We start from the raw sequence: 18,657 nt of genomic DNA, 5'->3' as shown, positions 1-18,657 counted from the left end.
TGGCTTAGAAACTTTTCCCTCAAGTACTTTATTATATTAGTAAATATTTCTTTTTTAATATGGTATTTATGACTTCTTAAATATTACTCTGGTGGTGGATTTTAGGCATGTGGGATCATTCAGTTTCCTGCTTAGTCAAAGCTAAGCTTTCTGGTGCTGATTGAAACCAACAAGATGGTTTTTATTTTATTTTATGATTATCAGCACATGGACTCTGGAAACATGTGTGAGTACTCCCAGGGATTGTCTTCCCCACTTCTTAATATTTTTAAAAATTACATAAGAATTCATTAACACAGTCACGTTGTAAAAGTTAAAACATTGCCAATAAAGCCAAAGATCCCTTGACCACTACTCACAATCTTACTCCCTTCCCCTTCATGCGTTTCCTTCCAAATCTTTTCCTATGCTTGTTTCTCTTTCACTTTCTCTTGCTTAGATATAGAATGATATATATGCTGTGTAATACTATGAAATGTATAATATGTTATCTTCATTAAAGATATTCTGTTTGCATCATTTGGCAAGTTGCTTTTTTTCCTCAATAATGCCATGCTGTTATTTTTTTAAATAATGTTATTACAGAAACAGTGCGCATGCTTTGTACAAAATCGGAAAATACAGATAAGCACAAATAAACGATAAAAACATCATATTCCCACCAGTCAGAGGTCACCTTTGTAATGTCTTAGTACATGTCCTTCCAGATATTTTTCTGTTTACACACATTTTTTTCCAAAAATGAGTTCATATTGTGCATACTCTTTTGTAATCTTTTTCAATCATCTTCTCTTTTTCATTCAGTAAATTTTATCTTATACACTGAATAAGTTATATTTAAGTTTTCCTAGTTGACCCAAAAGTATCCTTTACAGCTAGTTTGTCCAAAGCAGTATGCAGTTTAAAATTGCATCTGGTATTTATCACCCTTAAGTCTCTTACAAGCCTGAACAGCACCCCCTTTTTTTATGACATGACTTTTTTCTGCATAATGTTCCACCTTTTGGATTTGACAGGTTGCTTTCCCGTAGTATCATTATTTTGTCCTCTATCCTCTGTATATTTTATAAACTAGATTTTTGACCTTAATAAAAGCCGATGCTGTGTTACATCATATTAGAAAACTTACAGTCCTATCATTAGTGATGCTGGATTGACCTCTAGATTTAGAGTGATAGCGCTCTAGTCCTTAATTGTACAGTTAGGTTTTCTTCCCCCTTGTGACTAGAATGTAATCTAAATGATGTTACTTTGGCATTTTATGAACGACCAGTTTCAAATCAGCCTAGGAGTTGTTAATATCAACTGATAATCCTTAGCTGATAGTAATTTTTTAATTGAGGTATAATTGACATATAACATTATATTAGTTTCGGGTGTGCAGCATAATGATGCAATATTTGTATATTGATCACCACGATAAGTTTAGTTAACATCCATCACCATACATGGTTACAAAATTTTTTTTTCTTGTTATGAGAACTTTTAAGATCTACTTTCTCAGTAACTTTCAAATATGAAATATGGTATTATTAACTATAGTCACCATGCTCTACATTACATCCCCATGACTTGTTTTATCACTGGAAGTTTGTACCTTTTGACCTCCTTTGACCTGATAATAATTTTAGTAGTTAATGAAATAGTATTTTTCTAATTTTATCATTTCTTTTACACTAATTAATTGGCACTCTGCTATAAGGGAGAGCTTTTTTCCTCATTAGGGCTGTTTGGTTACCCTGAAATAGTTTTCCTACTGGGAAGGCAGGGTATGTGATTAGATCTTTCTTTTTCATTACCAATTTTCAAAGTAAGTTTTTTTTTTTTAATCGCCACTTCATGTGGTTCAAATGAATTTTTCTGTTCTTTTTTCAGTGTCATGGATTCAGTGTGTTTTAATCCACTACTACAATCGTTATTCTTTTAATGCTTACACTCTCACAACTTTGGCTAGTGGAAGTTCCTTCAGGCTTATGTCTGTGTCTGACTCAACCTCGTTAGTTGTTGGTAGCACCCTTGCTTTCCGGCATCGCAAGTGCCCTCATACCGTTTCTTTAGGAAGAAGAATCTTTTGCATTAAACACGCACACACACTCCAGGAAAAATAAATGCAAAAGACATTGTGGGGAATTCATTATATCTTTATCAAGCAAGTTATATTGCCCTTGCCATTTTTTCCTAGCCACATCTACCCATCCTAAGAAAAGAACCGTGTTTCTGAAATTCCAAGTTCTTGCTCCTTTCCCCACTCTAACACACGTAGGAAACATTAGAGTTTGAAGAGTCAGAGGGAGTATATGTACTTTTTAATTTTCTTTAGACCTAGTCTGATTTCATTTGGATCAGACCACATGTACTGATTTAAAGAGTTCATTTCAATAAATTCAGCTTAGTCAGCTATGTACTTTACTCTTCATCCTCAGCAGAAAGAAAGAAAATTAATTATATTGAGCACAAGTACCTGTGCTGGGCAATGATATTTGAAAAAGAGCACATAGAAAAAAACTTTAAATTATTAACCTAACCTTAGAGATAAAACTGGATTTTGAGTCCACAAAAATATTTTTCTTGCCAATTTTTCCCATTATTTGAGGCACATATGGTATAAAGAAACAAAGCAAGATTCTCCTTCAAAAGAGGTAGATAGGGCAGAAGGAGCAGTCACAGTGATGCAACCTCATAAAAAGCCTAGTTTTTTTTAATGGAGGATGGGAGCCCTCTGTTGGTCTTTTAGGAAACTTAAATTCAATTGAAAAACAGTTGAGAAGCTTCAGCTTTATCCATCTTTGCATATTTAATATTAAAATAATTCCCTCCAAAAGGCTGGGAAAGGGGACTGCAGGGAGTAAATAGAATGTGCATATTAGCACACCTAGAACCCAGGTGCATACCTAGAACCCAGGTTTTCTGAAGAACTCTAATCTGATAGGCTTTCTGTCATACCACACAGGTCTATGGTTCCTGACCAAAGGAACTTATAGATGGCGAAGCTAAGAAATACAATTTTAGGTGTTTGATAATTACATAGTTTGGCACTTTAAGACCTCCTAAGTGGCAGAACCTAATGCAGCAACTCATGTATCATTTCTTGTGTATTTCCCTTACAGGGTACATCTGTCAGTCTGCATTTTTTGTTTTTGTTATTTCTTAAAAGTGAAAATAATCACCTGGTTAGATTTTCTTACTTACTGTTCTTGTCTTTTCTTACAAACTTTTTTTTTTTTTTTTAGTGGATTATCAAACACTTTTACAGGAAAGTCAAACCATCACTGTCATGTGTCTGCATATGAAAAATCTTTTCCTATTAAGCCTGTTCCAAGTCCATCTTGGAGTGGTTCATGTCGTCGAAATCTTTTGAGCCCCAAGAAAACTCAGAGGCGACACATTAGTACAGCAGAAGAGGTAAGGAAAACCTGCAACAAAAGCTGCTAAAAGTTAAGACTCTCCCTACATTCAGCCATTTGTTCCCTCTGACTTAGATGTTTATTAACCATTCCATTAATCCTTTCTATGTTTTTTTTTTCTTTCTTAATGACTCTTCTTGAGTGCCAGCATCTCTTCTAAAGAAAGTAAGGAGATATTTTAGCACGACTTCAGTATTTTTCTTAGCATCTTCTATTCCTGTTGGACAGCACACTTAATCTTCAGTATTGTCTGAGTGGCTTTCGTACATCAAACTATCTCTGTTCTCTTTTGGACCCTTATTAAAACTCTAGTTTCATGTGGCAAAGCTGTTAACCTTGCTGGATTTCATACCTGCCCTTCTTACTAGGATAATTTTTCCTCAATATAAAAGAAAAGTCAAGAAGCCAGCTAAATAATTTACATCCTTTCATTATGAGTAAGATCTTTGAGATCATAAACTTTCTCCACAAGAAAGATGTTGTGTTGACACTATGTTATATTCATTCAGTAAACTTAGGAAAAAATCAGTTCCTTATATATAACATAATTTATACAATAAGGAGATGTGCTTACACCTGTTCAATTAAATATTTATTGTGCATCTAGTCAGCTTTGGACTGGTTGCTGTGGAGATACATATGAATAATAATGACCTCATACTTATATAGCATTAGAGTTTCCAGTGTGCTTTCCACATGTATTATTGTTTTGAATTCTTATAACCTTGTGAAATAGGTAGAGATGAGGTAATAACCACATTTTACAAAGTTGGAAAGTAAAGATCAGAGGTCACACAACTAATAAATGGCCAGCCTGCAGCCCAGTTCTTCTACAGGAGTCTAGACGGTATGCTTTCTTTTATACAGCATGGTTCTGTGGTTCCTGTCCATTGGCGCTCACAGACCGTGGAGTCAAGAATATAGCATTATGTGCTAAATAATTGTGTAATTTGGTGGTGAAGATCTCTTAGGTGGCAAAACTTGATTATTTGTTACATAGTTCAAAATGCTGTATATTTTTTGGTTTTAAATTTGTATTGAATCTAAAATATTCAAGCAGAGGATGACAGAGCTAGTAAATCATAATTATCAGGGGGAAGGATAGACAAGAAACTGGCACCAGTTGCATTTGGTAATAAGAGCCGAGCAACAGTTAATGAAAGGGTGATTTATTTTTCACTGTGCCTTTTGTAACATTGAATTTAGTACGATCTGCGTATCAGTTATTACATACATAAATAATTCTTTTTTAGTTACTGGAGCTGTGGGGGTTGTGCTTGTGCTAGAGTGTAGGCAGCCAGCAGGATACCGAGAGACTTGTGGGGACCGAGACGGTAACACATGGCAGCCGGTACAGGCCTCGCGAACCCTTCCCTGCCCCGTGTGGCTGCTGCTGGCATCACCAGTGCCCTTTAGAATGTGCTCATTGTAAGCCCCCCATTCACCCACTAGCCAACCAGTCCTTGGGACCACTCAGCCCCTCCTCCTTTCACCTCCACTTCCAGCCCGAAGACTTGGGCTGACCCAATACTTTCATCCTTCCAATCCACCTTCCAGGCCGCAGGCTGGGTCAAGGGAGGACATGAAGCTGGTTTCTCTTTCCTTCTGCAGTGTCAAAAAGATGCCAAGGATTGAACCTGTCCTATGGAACAAGAGATGCAGAGAATTTTGTCTCAGTTGTTTTTAGGTCTATAATCTGCTGTGAAAAGCAAGTCACCTGTAGTGTAGAAATATGGAGTAACCCATATTATATGAACAAGACGAAATATTGGACCAAACTTTATTAAATGAAACTCTCAACAGATTATTTAGATATTTAGTCTTGGATATTACAGATAATCCAGATTAAAATGTTACTTTTCCCCCCTGGACTAAAATTATTGATGGGAGCTTATAAGCTGGAGGAAAAGTTATTTTCCATGGAAATATTGGGATCTCCAAGAGACATCTGTTGCTTATGTTAAAGAAGGAGAATTGTGTATGAATCTTGCTGCTGGAGTTGTCTAACACCTTCAGGAATATGAAGCTATCTGCGGAATTAACATGTCACCACTGTGCTGTTGAGTCTTACAACGGGTTTGAAGATAATACGTGAGGAAGAAGAATTTGGAAATATGCAGGTGGTGGCTGTACCACCACTTGGCTGATGGCTGATTCAAGGGCAACATTAAAGAACGATACTATCCAATAGGGCAGGGGTCCCCAACACCCCGGCCACAGACCGGTATCGGTCCCTGGCCTGTTAGGAACTGGGCTGCACAGCAGGAGGTGAGTGGCCGGCAAGTGAAGCTTCATCTGTATTTACAGCCTCTCCGCATCGCTCACATTACCGCCTGAGCTCCGCCTCCTGTCAGATCAGCGGCGACATTAGATTCTCATAGGAGCTCGAACCCTACCGTGAACTGCGCATGTGAGGGATCTAGGTTGCTTGCTCCTTATGAGAATCTAATGCCTGATGATCTGAGGTGGAGCTGAGGCGGTGATGCTAGCGCTGGGGAGTGGCTGCAAATACAGATTCTCATTAGCAGAGAGGTCTGACTGCACAGAGACAGTAATAAATCAATTGCTTGCAGACTCACAAAACCCTATCAGTGAATGGCAAGTGAAAACAAGCTCAGGGCTCCCACTGATTCTGTATTATGGTGACTTGTATAATTATTTCATTATATATTGCAGTGTAATAATAATAGAAATAAAGTGCACAATAAATGTAATGCACTTGAATCATCCCGAAACCATCTCCCCCTCCCCCCGTTCCATGGAAAAATTGTCTTCCATGAAACCGGTCCCTGTTGCCAAAAAGGTTGGGGACCACTGCAGTAGGGTTACCACCAGCCACGTGCACTATTTAAGTTAATTCAAATTAAATAAAAGTGTAGTTTCTCAGTCACGCTAGCCACATTTCAAGTACTCATTAGCCATATATGGCTAGTGGCTACCATATTGGACAGGATAGAGATCATTTCTATTATCACAGAAGGTTCTCTTAGCACTGTTACAGAGGATGAGAGTTTCTGTTTAGGAAAGAAAAAAATATTAGGGACAATAGAAATGTTAAATAGTAAAAACACAAGTAGTTTCTTTTCAATTATATGTTGCTTCCAGACATGCTTCTCTGCTACATATTGAGCAGCATTTTAAGATGTTAGACTGCCTTATAGATGTCACTGATGGTTTTATTCTTTTTCTTTTAAAAAAAACATACTTTACTAATTGTCCTTATACTTATTAAACTTTCTTTGGTCCTCTATTAGGTTTTGAAACATAACGTTAGCCAACTTCCTTTAACATTTTATCCAATTATAGCTTCCTTTCCTCTCAATTTCCTAATTTGCTTTCTCAATAGAAAATAGTTTAATAAGTAATATACATAGAAAGAATTTTTTTTTTTACTTTATAGTACCAGATGCTCCAAAAAAGGATTATGTTTGAAGTCTCAAGTGACTTACCTCCTTGCATCTTGCATTTGCTTTTGGTAAAGCCAAATGTTACGTGTTCTTCTGAGAGTTGCTTAGACTATTCTTTCTTTGTCCGAAATGGTTCTAAATAAAATGTAATATACCCAGTGTTTTATTGTTTAATGAAGCCCCAAAAAGAAAAGTGCCTTGCCTCATTAAAAAAAGCATAAATTCTTGTAACTTCCAAATAAACATGTAGAACAGTGAAAACTTCTTAACCTTTTTTCTGTAATTTCTTTTTTAAACCATAAATCAGTTTAAACTGAAAGTATGGGATTTGAAGGAGTTCAGATAATTATTTGGAATATGGATTTATTTCTGTTCATTTTATGTTGTCTAATGACTGTGAGGTTGTTCAGGCTCAGACAGAAGCTTTTCTTTGAAGATATATTTATTGGGGAAAAAGATTTGTGGGGGACTTTTGTGTGTGTTAAATTATTTTTAAAAATCAACTCTTTGCGTTCAGTTAATCTAGATTTCTTGTAATTTGCATTAGCTGAGTTGCTTAATGGCTCCTTAGTTTATTCATGTTTTATTTATAAGTATAAAAAAAATTTTTTTTTTTTTTTTGGCTGCGTTGGGTCTTTGTTGCTGCACGCGAGCTACTCTTCGTTGCAGTGTGTGGGCTTCTCATTGGGGTGGCTTCTCTTGTTGCGGAGCACGGGCTGTAGGCACACGGGCTTCAGTAGTTGCAGCCGCGGGCTCAGTAGTTGCAACATGTGGGCTTAGTTGCTCCGCGGCATGTGGGATCTTCCCGGACCAGAGATCAAACCCGTGTCCCCTGCATTGGCAGACGGATTCTTAACCACTGTGCCACCAGGGAAGTCCTAAGTATAAAAATTTATTTCAAGAAAACATTTCGCTATGAGGTATCAGGAAGGAGGGAAATGTTTCTAACTTTTTATGGTTTAAGTCTCTTTTAAAAAAATTTTATTGGATTATAGTTGATTTACAATGTTGTGTTAGTTTCAGGTTTACAGCAAAGTGATTCAGTTATACATATACATATATTTATTCTTTTTCAGATTCTTTTCTCATATAGGTTATCACAGAATATTCAGTAGATTTCCCTGTGCTATAGAGTAGGTCCTTGTTGGTTGTCTATCTTGTATATAGTAGTATATGTATGTTAATCCCAAGCTCCTGATTTATTCTTCCCCCCACCTCATGTTTCCCCTTTTGGTTGAAGTGTTTAGGGTACCACAAATAAATTGGTGTTCTCATAATTCTTGGTGTTCTCTGGAGGTCTTTAAGTAATGGGCATATTTCTTTATTTTCCCTTGGTATGCAGAGTAACCTCCTACACCAGTTTATCTGCTTTACTTTCCTCCCTGTGTTATGATAATACAGTCAGAGCTTTTTAAGATGTAGTTTGTTGGGACAGTGAAAATGAACTAAAATGATTGAGTTAATATCCACGACTCAGGTGTGGTATTCCGCTTACGGTTTCCCTTCCCTCCTTCCATTTTACCACCCCTGAAAACAACATACTGTTAACCCCATAGTATTGTGGATTAGGTTACTTGGTGTAGTGGGAAGGTGGAGTCAAGATGTACATTGAGGGGTATTCAAAATTCCAGTCATTAAAGTGCCAGATAACACAGCTTTCCTGTATATAGATCACAGTGGAGTTGGTTGGCAAAGATGTCTCTTACAATCTAATAATCTGTAATGATGCTTCATTCTTCATATTATCTACTTGAAGAATTTTCATAGTAGCCAATTTATGTTTTAATAAAGAGGCATTTATTTTAATTATGGTTTTTAATACTGTAGACAGTCTCTTCACAAACACTAAAAAAGAAGACCACCATCATCTTGAATATAATATTAATGTCTAAGGGATAAAATAATGGTGTTTATTTTCTTCATATAGAACATTGCAAATTTGTTTTTTCTCTTGGGTCTATTTTGCCACCAAATGCTCAACTAGTTCTACCTTTTCTGATCACTCAACTATTCAGATTTGAGGATAGCTCTTTCTCATAAGGAATTGTCATGCAGCACAGTACAAGGTGTATCTTGTTAGATCAGTAACATTATACTGACAATGTAATTGAAATTTACTATGTACAAAAAAAGATTCAAGAAGAAAAAATTTAGTGTCTCTTTACCTTTGCATAGATAATTGCTTTATTTATTGTGCTTTTTAAAATTAATTAATTAATTAATTTATTTATTTTTGGCTGTGTTGGGTCTTCGTTGCTGTGCATGGGCTTTCTCTAGTTGCGGCGAGCGGGGGCTACTCTTCGTTGTAGTGCGCAGGCTTCTCACTGCGGTGGCTTCTCTTGTTGCGGAGCATGGGCTCTAGGCACGCGGGCTTCAGTAGTTGCGGCACGTGGGCTCAGTAGTTGTGGCTCGTGAGCTCTAGAGCACAGGCTCAGTAGTTGTGGCGCACGGGCTTAGTTGCTCTGCGGCATGTGGGGTCTTCCCGGACCAGGGCTCGAACCCGTGTCCCCAGCATTGGCAGGAAGATTCTTAACCATTGCGCCACCAGGGAAGTCCCTTCACTGTGCTTTTAACAAACATTTGAAACTGAATGAAATGCTTATGTGCATATTGAAATGTCACAGTGTAGGATGTTGCTAGCATTGGCACAAAGTATTAAAATTATTTTGTGAAGATTGGTGCTTGTATTAAACTCTATATAAGATTTTGAAAATACTGGGGCATGTTATTTAATGAATGCAGCCCATTGCTTCAGGGGATCTGTGCAGTGTAGATACTTTACCATGATTATAGTTACAAGTCCTTATGTAATCTGGTTCTCTGCTAAGTGACCTCATTTCTTATTATTCTTCTGATTCACACTGACCTTACTATTCCTTGAACACATCAAGCATATTTCTGTCTCAGGGCCTTTGCATTTGCTCTGACTCTACCTGGAATACTGTTTATAAATTTCTGTGACTGATTTCTTCCTTTGATTTAGGTTTCTATTGAAATATCACCTTTTTAGAAATGTCTTACCTGTTCTTGCTGTTCCTCCTCCATCACTTTCTATTCTCTTATCTTTAATTTTCTTCATACTACTTGACTAGTTTGTCAGTCTTTCAACTGTAATGTAAGCTTCACAAGGGCATGGACTTCCTTTTATTCAGTGCGGTATCTTAGTGACTGGAGCATAGTAGGTGTTTAAGTCAATAAGTGAATTATGTTGTAGATGTATAGTATGTGCTTTTCCCTAAATTCAGTATTGGGACTTGAGGGGGAAAAAAAAGTAAATAATGAAAACCATCTCTGGAAAATACTTACACTCTTAAAAATTGGATAGAATAGGAAACTTTAGCAAGATATCCCATTTCACTGTTCTGGTTACTTCCTTGTGGTTTTTCTAACAGGTATTAGGAGTCAAGGGATATGTTGGAGTCCTATTTAGAGGTCCTCAAATGTTTTATTTCTGGCACTCTATAAGTGACACAAAAGTGGCCTTCTGCTTTCATATCCCATAGTTTCTCTATGCTGTTATTTACGTATATGCCCCATAATTTTCCAAAATATACTGTCTGGTATTTGCTTCACTCAACTCCTCTTATGTATACTTTATAATTTTCTAGAATATTATTAATGAACCATAATTCTTAATTATCGTGAGGACGCTGCCAGAGCTTTGACAGAGCTTCTGGGAGTCTAGATACTACTTTGAGAAACATTTGCCTCATTGGATGTATTTAAGATTTTTTTTTCTTTTATAGACAGTTCAAGAGGAAGAACGAGAGATTTACAGACAGCTGCTACAGATGGTCACAGGGAAACAGTTTTCTGTAGCCAAACCTACCACACACTTTCCTTTACACTTGTGAGTCACGGAAACATTGTTCAAATGAATTTAATTCGACATTTTGTTATTTGATATTGAAGTTGTATTCTTCTCTTGCTAGGTCTCGATGTCTTAGTTCCAGTAAGAATACTTTGAAAGACTCACTGTTTAAAAATGGAAACTCTTGTGCAACCCAGATCATTGGCTCTGATACTTCATCATCTGGATCGGCCAGCATTTTAACTGCCCAGGAACAATTGTCCCACAATGTGTTTTCCATATCATCTTATACCCCAGATGTTGTTGCATTTGGATCCAAAGATTCTGATCCTCTCCATCAACCCCAACATCACCACTCTCTTTCACATCAGCCAGATAACTTACCAGCTTCAAATACACAATCTGAAGGTAAAAGTGGTGTTGTATAACTGTATTTTGAACCCTAATAGCCAATTAACAGTTTATTGGATCCATGTGAATTATAGGCAAGGTAGTAATACACATGTAACTTAATTAAGATATAAGATACAAGATACCTTAAATACATTTAATTCAGTTAGCTGTGCCACGAGTAAATGAAGCATATAATAAGTAGCTTACTTTTTTCTTACATGGAGATGCAAATGATTTCCTATAATATTTTATTTAAAAGATTAACTTCCTGAGCAGTCTTGTGTCAGAATATATTAAGCCCAATTACTTCAGTACTGTCTCTGTTTCTAGTACTTTACAATGAAAATTAAGTACTCTGAAGTTCTAGAAGTTTTGGAACATCAATTAAGAACTGAAGTAGAAGTTCTTAAACAAGTACTACTTATAAAACCTGTATAGTAGGTTTATGCATTTTGGAATGGTCATCGGCAAGTTTGGGAAACAAAGTTTTCTACCTAACTTTCAGCTAACCAAAATATTCAGTCTCTTAGCATTCCAGTTAATTAAAAGGTTTGCTCTGGTAGTTTTTTTTTGTTTGCTTAGTTTTCCCCTTCTTTAAGTGTGTGTTATGTGTGTATTTATGGTATGTATTTAGGCATGTAACTTAAAACAAGTTTTATGTTAAGTGGTTAGACATTAGGGATCTTTTGCTAGATCAGTCTCTAAGGCTCTCCCCTCCTTCTTCAGGTTATTTAGTTTTTTTTTTAATCTATTCCTCACTTTCTTAAAATTCTCACTTGGGGATTAAAATTATTGGTGACATCATTATATAGCTACACATATTCATGAAAACTTAAATTTTGTCAGGTGATTTACTGAGAACTATTATTAAAAGCTGTTAATTTCAGAAGCATGCATTGTATGGCAGATGCTTAGATACAGCTAAACTGGAACAAATATACTACACTGAACTGTTTAATTACTTTCCTGGTACCATTTATTAAATATTCTAAATGAGATTCTAATCATAGTGCTTTAGAAGGACATGATTTCTTCCTCTATCAATAGAAAATAAATGCTAGAATGATAGAATTTACACTCTTTAGAGTCTGCTACTTCTCACATAGCTGTTGCTCTCTTTCTTTCTGCCTTCCCTCCTCTTCTTGTCCCCTCCCCTCTCTTCCCTTCCTCCTTCCCCTTCCCTCTTTCACCTTATTCAGTCTTGTGGTAGCTCATGAACTAAAGACTTTTGAGAAATCTTGGCACATTCTTGTTTCCCAGGAATAGAAAGAAGAAGCACAGGGAGCAAGCTCAGCCCAGGAGGAGATGCTGAAGGGCGTATATACTTTCTTTTAGAGTGATTGCTTTATTTGTGAGGCAGGCTCTTCACTAAGCCCTATTTATGGCTCAGTGAAAATGGATCTGCCTCTCTTTCTCTTCCAATTTACCTTTATCCTTATGCTGTGTTATGTTTATGGAAATAGAATATAACAAAATATGGGAACTTAAACTACAGACATCTAGAAGGTACAACCATGTGGAATTTTGTTAATAATGATATGCTCTTGTGTTTTATTGTTTAGACTCTGTGATTTTACTCAAAGTGAAAGATTCCCAGACTCCAACTCCCAGGTAAACTTTGGTTAAAGGACATTTTTAACATATTGTTCTCCCTCTATTTAATCACCGTTTCTTCACTAAGATCTAGGTAATATAAAATGGCCTCAACTCAGACCTCTCTTATATGTTGTTTGAATTATTTCAGTAACTTCCTGATTAATCTCTTTTCCTCCAGCCTCCATTTTGTTCTTCATTCCATTTTCCACCATGTTTTCTAATCCATTCTTTGCCTTGTTCTTTAGTCCATCTTCCATTCTGCAGAGTGATCTTCCTAAAATGCTTATCTAATCATTCATTAAACTCCCTCAAGGGTGGCTTATCAGACATAGAATCAAGCCCAAACTCCTAGTATGGTATACAACACCCTTCCTCCACAAGTCTTGCTTCCTATCATGCGTTCTTTCCTTTAACAAGTATTTATTGATAGTCTCTTGGGTGCCAGGTACTAGTATAGACATTGGAGATAACAGCAGTGAACAAAATGAAGTTCCTGCTCTCAAGGAGTCTACATTCTAATTGTAAGGGGTGTAAGGGGAGGGATGGGGGACAGATAGAGAACAAATAAGCAAATAAACACATGCCTGTTGGTGATAAGTGCTGCAAAGAAAAATAAAGCAGGGTAGTATATGGACTGGGGTTTGGGGGTGCTATTTATCTAGGATAGTCATGGCAAGTTTCTGATTAGGTGACATTTGAGGAGAGACACAGTGGAGGTGAGAGAAGGAACCATGTGTAAATACTGGATTCTTTCGTGTGTTTATTCTATGCTGACTTATAAGATGATAGGCATTTTCTTACCTTCACATTGTGTGCCTTCTGCCTGGCATGCTCTCCTTCTCGCCCCTCCACTTGTCTATCGGGCAGTAGTCTTTTTCTTATCTTCTAAGTCTCAATTCACGTGTGATCTTCTATAGGAAACTTGACCCCTCTGAGAGGTACCAAGTACTTCTTCCTCTGTAATCCAATAAGTTGCTACTCAGATTGCTGTGTCTTTGCCATATCTGGCCTTAGCAATTCAATTGCTAGAATAATAATGGTATCAGTTTTCCATTGAGAAGATTAGGAATAATAAAATGTTCTTTCTCATCTCAGTTCCTCTGTGTCTTTGCAGCTCCCTTGTATGTTCTAAACTTTAGATATTTTAAAAAATTCTCCAGTTATAGTTTCTCAAGGAGACTTTATAGTTTAGATGCTTTATTCTTTATACTTTTTTTTTTTTTTTTTTTTTTTTGAGTTAGACCTGGGTTCTGATCTTGCCTTTTCCAGGCTTCATGTAACTTTGGACAAGTTACTCTTCTAAACCTCAGTTTCCTTATCAATAAAATGCGAGTATTAATACCTTACTATTGAATTGTTGTGAAGATTAACTTACAGATAAAACACTTATAAAAGTGCTTTACATGTATGTGCAAAAATAGGTGTTCTTTCTTGGGAAAAATTTGATTTCATGTAATGGGTGCTCTCAGTTCTTCAGTTCTTTACTGAGTCTGCCTTTCCTTTATGGAGAATTTCTCCTAGTGACGACTGAAGAGTGAGATGGACAAGAAGTAGTCTTGGGTAAGGCTTATTGGATGATGCTGTTTGTCAAAGTTGGAGCCTGCTCTCCCAAGGCTTGGTTGATTGATTGGCTCTTTATTCTTAATCTCCCAGCATTCCCGCTCGGTTAAGTTCCAGCAATGAAGATCTGCCCTTATTTCCCAGAATGTGCCATGTATTTTATGCCTTTGTGCCATTGTACATTCCAACCCTTCCCCTTCTGCCTGGAATTCCTTTTCTCTCCGTGTCCACTTGTTACACTCTTATTTTGCTTTTCAGAATCTGACTCAGGTGTTATTTTTTTCTCAGGACATTTCTCTGGCTTCTCCTGATAGCATTAGTCTTTCCTTCCAGTACTTCTATCTCTGTACTTTGTTCGGTACTAGTACCTTTGCACTACCACCTGGTGCCCATAATAGTGCATGGCACATCATGGGTACTTAGTAAATAAATCTGTGTTAAATAAATGAATTTCCTAGAAAGCCTGAAATACTCTCTTGAGTAGCCCAAATACTCATCATCTCCATTTTGGCTTAATACTTTGGTTTATTAGAAGACACTTTACAATAATAGAAAGAACACAGTCTTTGGAATTGGACATAAATAGTTTCTGATCCAGGCTCTTCCAAAACAAATTATTCTTTTGAACTCAATTTCCTTTTCTGTACAGTATAAGTAATATTTCCTTATTACACATTATATTGAGTCTTAATTAATTTGAGGATTATTGTGAGGCTTAACTAATATGTAAAACCCCCCAAAGAGAGTTTTATACATAAAGCACTAAGTAGGTGCTCATTAAGTAGCTGTAATTATTATTGCTTCAATTATATGAGAAGTAATGTATAATCTCTGAAAAGCAAACAGATTTTGCTTTTTCCTCTGCATTTTGCTTTCCTGCGCCAGCAGATACCTTGATCCGTTAAAGAGAAGTGTTTGGCCCTTACATTATTTATTTATTCAGTAAATACTGACTGCCTGCTATGTGTCAGGCACTATTCTTGGTGCAGAGGATACAGTAGTAAATACAAAAGAGAAAAATTCCTATCCTCATCAAGCTTATATTCTAATAAGGGGAGCAGACAAATTTGAATAGCATGATCCAGTACCATGAAATTCTGGGTGATTCTTGTCACTTTGTTATATTGTTCAATAAATGTATTCTCACGTTCATTTGTTTTTAGTATCCCGCGCTAAGTAGCCCCTCACAGTGCTTCCACTGATCTCTGTGACTTTATTTCTTGGCTGTTGTATCAGTCGTTCACTGTGTTAAGGAGGTAGCTACCGACAGTGGGGAGGTAATAGAGCAGCATGTTTATCACCAAACCCCAGAACTAAGGATGACTGGGAATACTAATTCTCAGAAGTTAGGCTAAGGAGCAAGGGGATAATCTCTGAGCCCTTATTCTTGCCTTTACAGGACAGACTGTAGAAATTTAAGAACTGAAAGGGACTCTTATCTCCATGTTTACAAACCCAGAAATTGAGGCCCATGGAAAGCAAGTGACTTGCTCAAGGTCACAAAGCAGCTCCAGGAGATACTGGTCTCTTAAATTGCAATTTGATGCTCTGTTTACTTGTTCTACGTATCTGAAAGTTTTCTTTGGAAAACTGTTCCCTCTTCTTTCATTTGGTTCTATGAGAACTCCTTCAGTTAGGGGCAAGGAGATAAGAAAGGAGACAAGAAAGTCTGAGAAGAGCAAAAGGCTCTAGAACAGAGAGCATACCTGTGACTCTGCTAAGCATTATTCACTTGGGTTGTCAGCAAGAGCTGCATGGAGTAGAACTGGCCTTTCATCTTTGGAATGGAGTTGTATTGCTGATTATCCGCTTTGGTTCGTTGGCTCATTAGCCATTTGATATGGGCTGTTCTGTGGGCGGGGATTTTCAGTATCTAATGTGATGTGGTTGAATGTATTTTTACTCAAGTAGACCTACAAGAAGTCCAAGAACCCATAAGATTTTATTAAACCATTAATAAATCTGTCAATCTGAGCCATTTGGAAAGAGGAATGTTCTAGCTTAATATATTGCCTTGACAAGTGATGTACTCTTTCACATCGTGTTGGTCTCTCTTGCAAGTAAGGAGCATGCTAAACTTAATTTCTCGGCTGAATGTTGGGTCATCTTTTTAACTGTACGTGTGCGGATGACTCATATTTGTATTCCTTTACTTCCCAGTTAGAATTGTTTTATGTAATTTAGGTCCTTTTATTTATTGCATACTTGTAAAGCATTTTTATAAACTGTTTAAATAATTGGTTTTCTTGATGAAAATATTTGATTTTCCTTTACGTCTCCTGCTCATTTGTCACATTTTTCTTTTCCCACCCATAGTCCTACTTTTTTCCAGGCAGAGCTGTGGATCAAAGAATTGTAAGTTATTATTTTTGGTATCATTTTTCCCTCTCTATCACTTTCTTTTCAGTTAGAAGAAATCAATTAGCCAATCACCCTACCTATTTTTAGTCAGTAAAAATTTCCTATGTTTGTCTATATAGAAAATAACTTATAAGTTAATTGGGTTTTAAAGGTTCTATTGGAGTTGGGACATATCTATGCTCAGGTTTATTAAATCTGTAACAATTGTTGAAGCTCAACTGAATTGGAAAAATATTTCAAAGTTAGCTATTGTATAGAAAGGAAAGTAAGTGCCTTTATTTTCACATTGATAAAACTAATTTACTGAATAATCTTTATTTCTGGAGTTTGCAAAATCACTGAAAGTTTAGTCTCTAGTTTCAAGGACTCACTTTGAGTTATCCAAACCCCTGGTCTAGTTGATTTTTTTGAAAGAAAAAAAGAAACCCATATTTCTTCTTCTGGATCATAAATACAATATTTGAACTAAAACCTCGATGATATATTATTCTCTTCTTTGGGATTCAGTTTCATTTTTGGATTTCTAGAATGAAGCTTCACTTTCTCCATAATCTTAGAAGCATGTTTTTAAAAAAGGACTCCACATTTACGAACACAAAAGTCACTTGTTCACGTTTAGCAACAAACTAGTAATTTTCATTATATCAAAAAAAAATAGGATAATTTCAGTAACACCATGTGGTTTCACTTTGTCTTAAGGTAAATGTAGTGATAAGTTAGTATAAGGATTTTAGACTTTCTCTCTGAGGGTTTTATATTTAATGCTCATTGTGCGTCAGCAATGTTCTTGACACTGAGAGAGTGGTCTGCATTTGTGTCACGTTCCTTTTCATTTCCAAGGACTAGTGTTTATGATTCTCGAGCACGGGAAAGATTGCGCCAGATTGAAGAGCAGAAAGCACTGGCATTACAGCTTCAAAACCAGGTAAAACAATTTTTTTGACATAATAAATGAATAGCACATCCAGGTTGAAACTAATTTTAGAAGGTTACCTGGATTTGGGATCAAAGTTGTTGTAATTACAAGATAGTGTGATAGCATAGCATTGTATGATAAGTGGTCGATGTTCTTGGTCTCTCCAGCTAGTACTACTTAGTGTACATAGACAAATAGTAGATTTCTTTATTCCACTTATTTTGAAGCTCTGTTTTTCAGAGACTGCAGGAACAAGAACATTCAGTACATGATTCAGTAGAACTGCATCTTCGTGTGCCTCTTGAAAAGGAGATTCCTGTCACGATCGCCCAAGAAACAGGAAAAAAAGGTCATAAATTAACGCAGAGCGAAGATGAATTTCCTGAAATCACAGAGGTAAATTATATACTCTCAATTCCTACACTAGCAAGTGTTGTGTTTAGAGAGAATTCTTTGGACAAATTTCAAACATAAAAGTAATCTGGTATTTAAATTGTATTGCATACTCCTGCTTTCATTTGTATTGCATACCAATCTTGGCTTTATTTTTAAAGGATTATTGAAAATTCAGGAAAGAATTATGGGTGACTTTTAGTGACTTCAATAAAAAAGCATTTAATAAATTTGTGTTTCATTTCATGTGCACTTTTACTTAATGCATGTGTCTGGTACTTTAATATCAAATAGTAAGTTGAGCCTTACCTTTTTTTTTTAAGCAATAAAACGCAGAATAAAAATTTGGAAAATACATAAAAGTCGGCATACATTTAAAAATCTGTTCCTTAATTCATTCTTCTGTTTGAAAAACTATCATATAGCTGGTGAGTGTAACACATTTATTATAGTTGTGCTGAATTCCACAGTTTTACATTAAAAAAGTAAAACAAATTTTTCTAGGAAAATGTTTCTAAAAGACTTCACTACCTTTATTCCCTTATTGCCTTTGAGAAAGATTCTATTTCTCAGGAAATTGTTTGGACCAAAGATATAAAATATAATTAGGTCTTCTCATGAACTTAGGAAATTTGACAGCAGAAGGTTATTTCAGACTTCAGGAATAATATGAAACAAGGGTCTGAAATGTACTGAAACAGAGAAGGGAGGACAAGCTAGGATGGAAAGAAGTAATCAGGGAGATTACTGGAAGGAATAGAAACCAAAATATTAGAAGTAAATAGTTGATTTAAGTCTAGGGATTGCATGGAGCTC

General features: G+C 36.3%; 2 protein-coding genes and 1 long non-coding RNA gene across 8 annotated transcripts in view; 1 reads left to right on the top strand and 2 right to left on the bottom strand.

Annotated features, from left to right (window-relative positions):
- The window catches only part of PFKM (phosphofructokinase, muscle), a 188,727-nt gene that overhangs the window by 55,151 nt on the left and 114,919 nt on the right, over nt 1–18,657 (bottom strand). The window lies entirely within an intron of this gene.
- The window catches only part of SENP1 (SUMO specific peptidase 1), a 65,953-nt gene that overhangs the window by 21,808 nt on the left and 25,488 nt on the right, over nt 1–18,657 (top strand). For 4 of the 6 annotated variants that reach the window (XM_082350632.1, XM_082350634.1, XM_082350635.1 and 1 more), the window contains 7 exons: nt 3,231–3,402; nt 10,558–10,661; nt 10,744–11,036; nt 12,578–12,626; nt 16,488–16,526; nt 17,373–17,457; nt 17,689–17,844. In XM_082350632.1, coding sequence (XP_082206758.1) covers nt 3,231–3,402; nt 10,558–10,661; nt 10,744–11,036; nt 12,578–12,626; nt 16,488–16,526; nt 17,373–17,457; nt 17,689–17,844 — 898 coding nt within the window. The remainder of the gene's footprint in view (nt 1–3,230; nt 3,403–10,557; nt 10,662–10,743; nt 11,037–12,577; nt 12,627–16,487; nt 16,527–17,372; nt 17,458–17,688; nt 17,845–18,657) is intronic. The other 2 variants (XM_082350633.1, XM_082350637.1) reach the window with 1 other exon arrangement.
- The window catches only part of LOC309609347, a 165,311-nt gene that overhangs the window by 132,854 nt on the left and 13,800 nt on the right, over nt 1–18,657 (bottom strand). The gene's annotated exons all lie outside the window — the stretch shown is intronic.

This window comes from Balaenoptera borealis, assembly GCF_965194805.1.
Source record: "Balaenoptera borealis genome assembly, chromosome: 13".
Lineage (NCBI taxonomy): Eukaryota > Metazoa > Chordata > Mammalia > Artiodactyla > Balaenopteridae > Balaenoptera > Balaenoptera borealis.
Note: the sequence above shows the minus strand (reverse complement) of the source record. Positions and strands in the feature narration are given on the sequence as shown.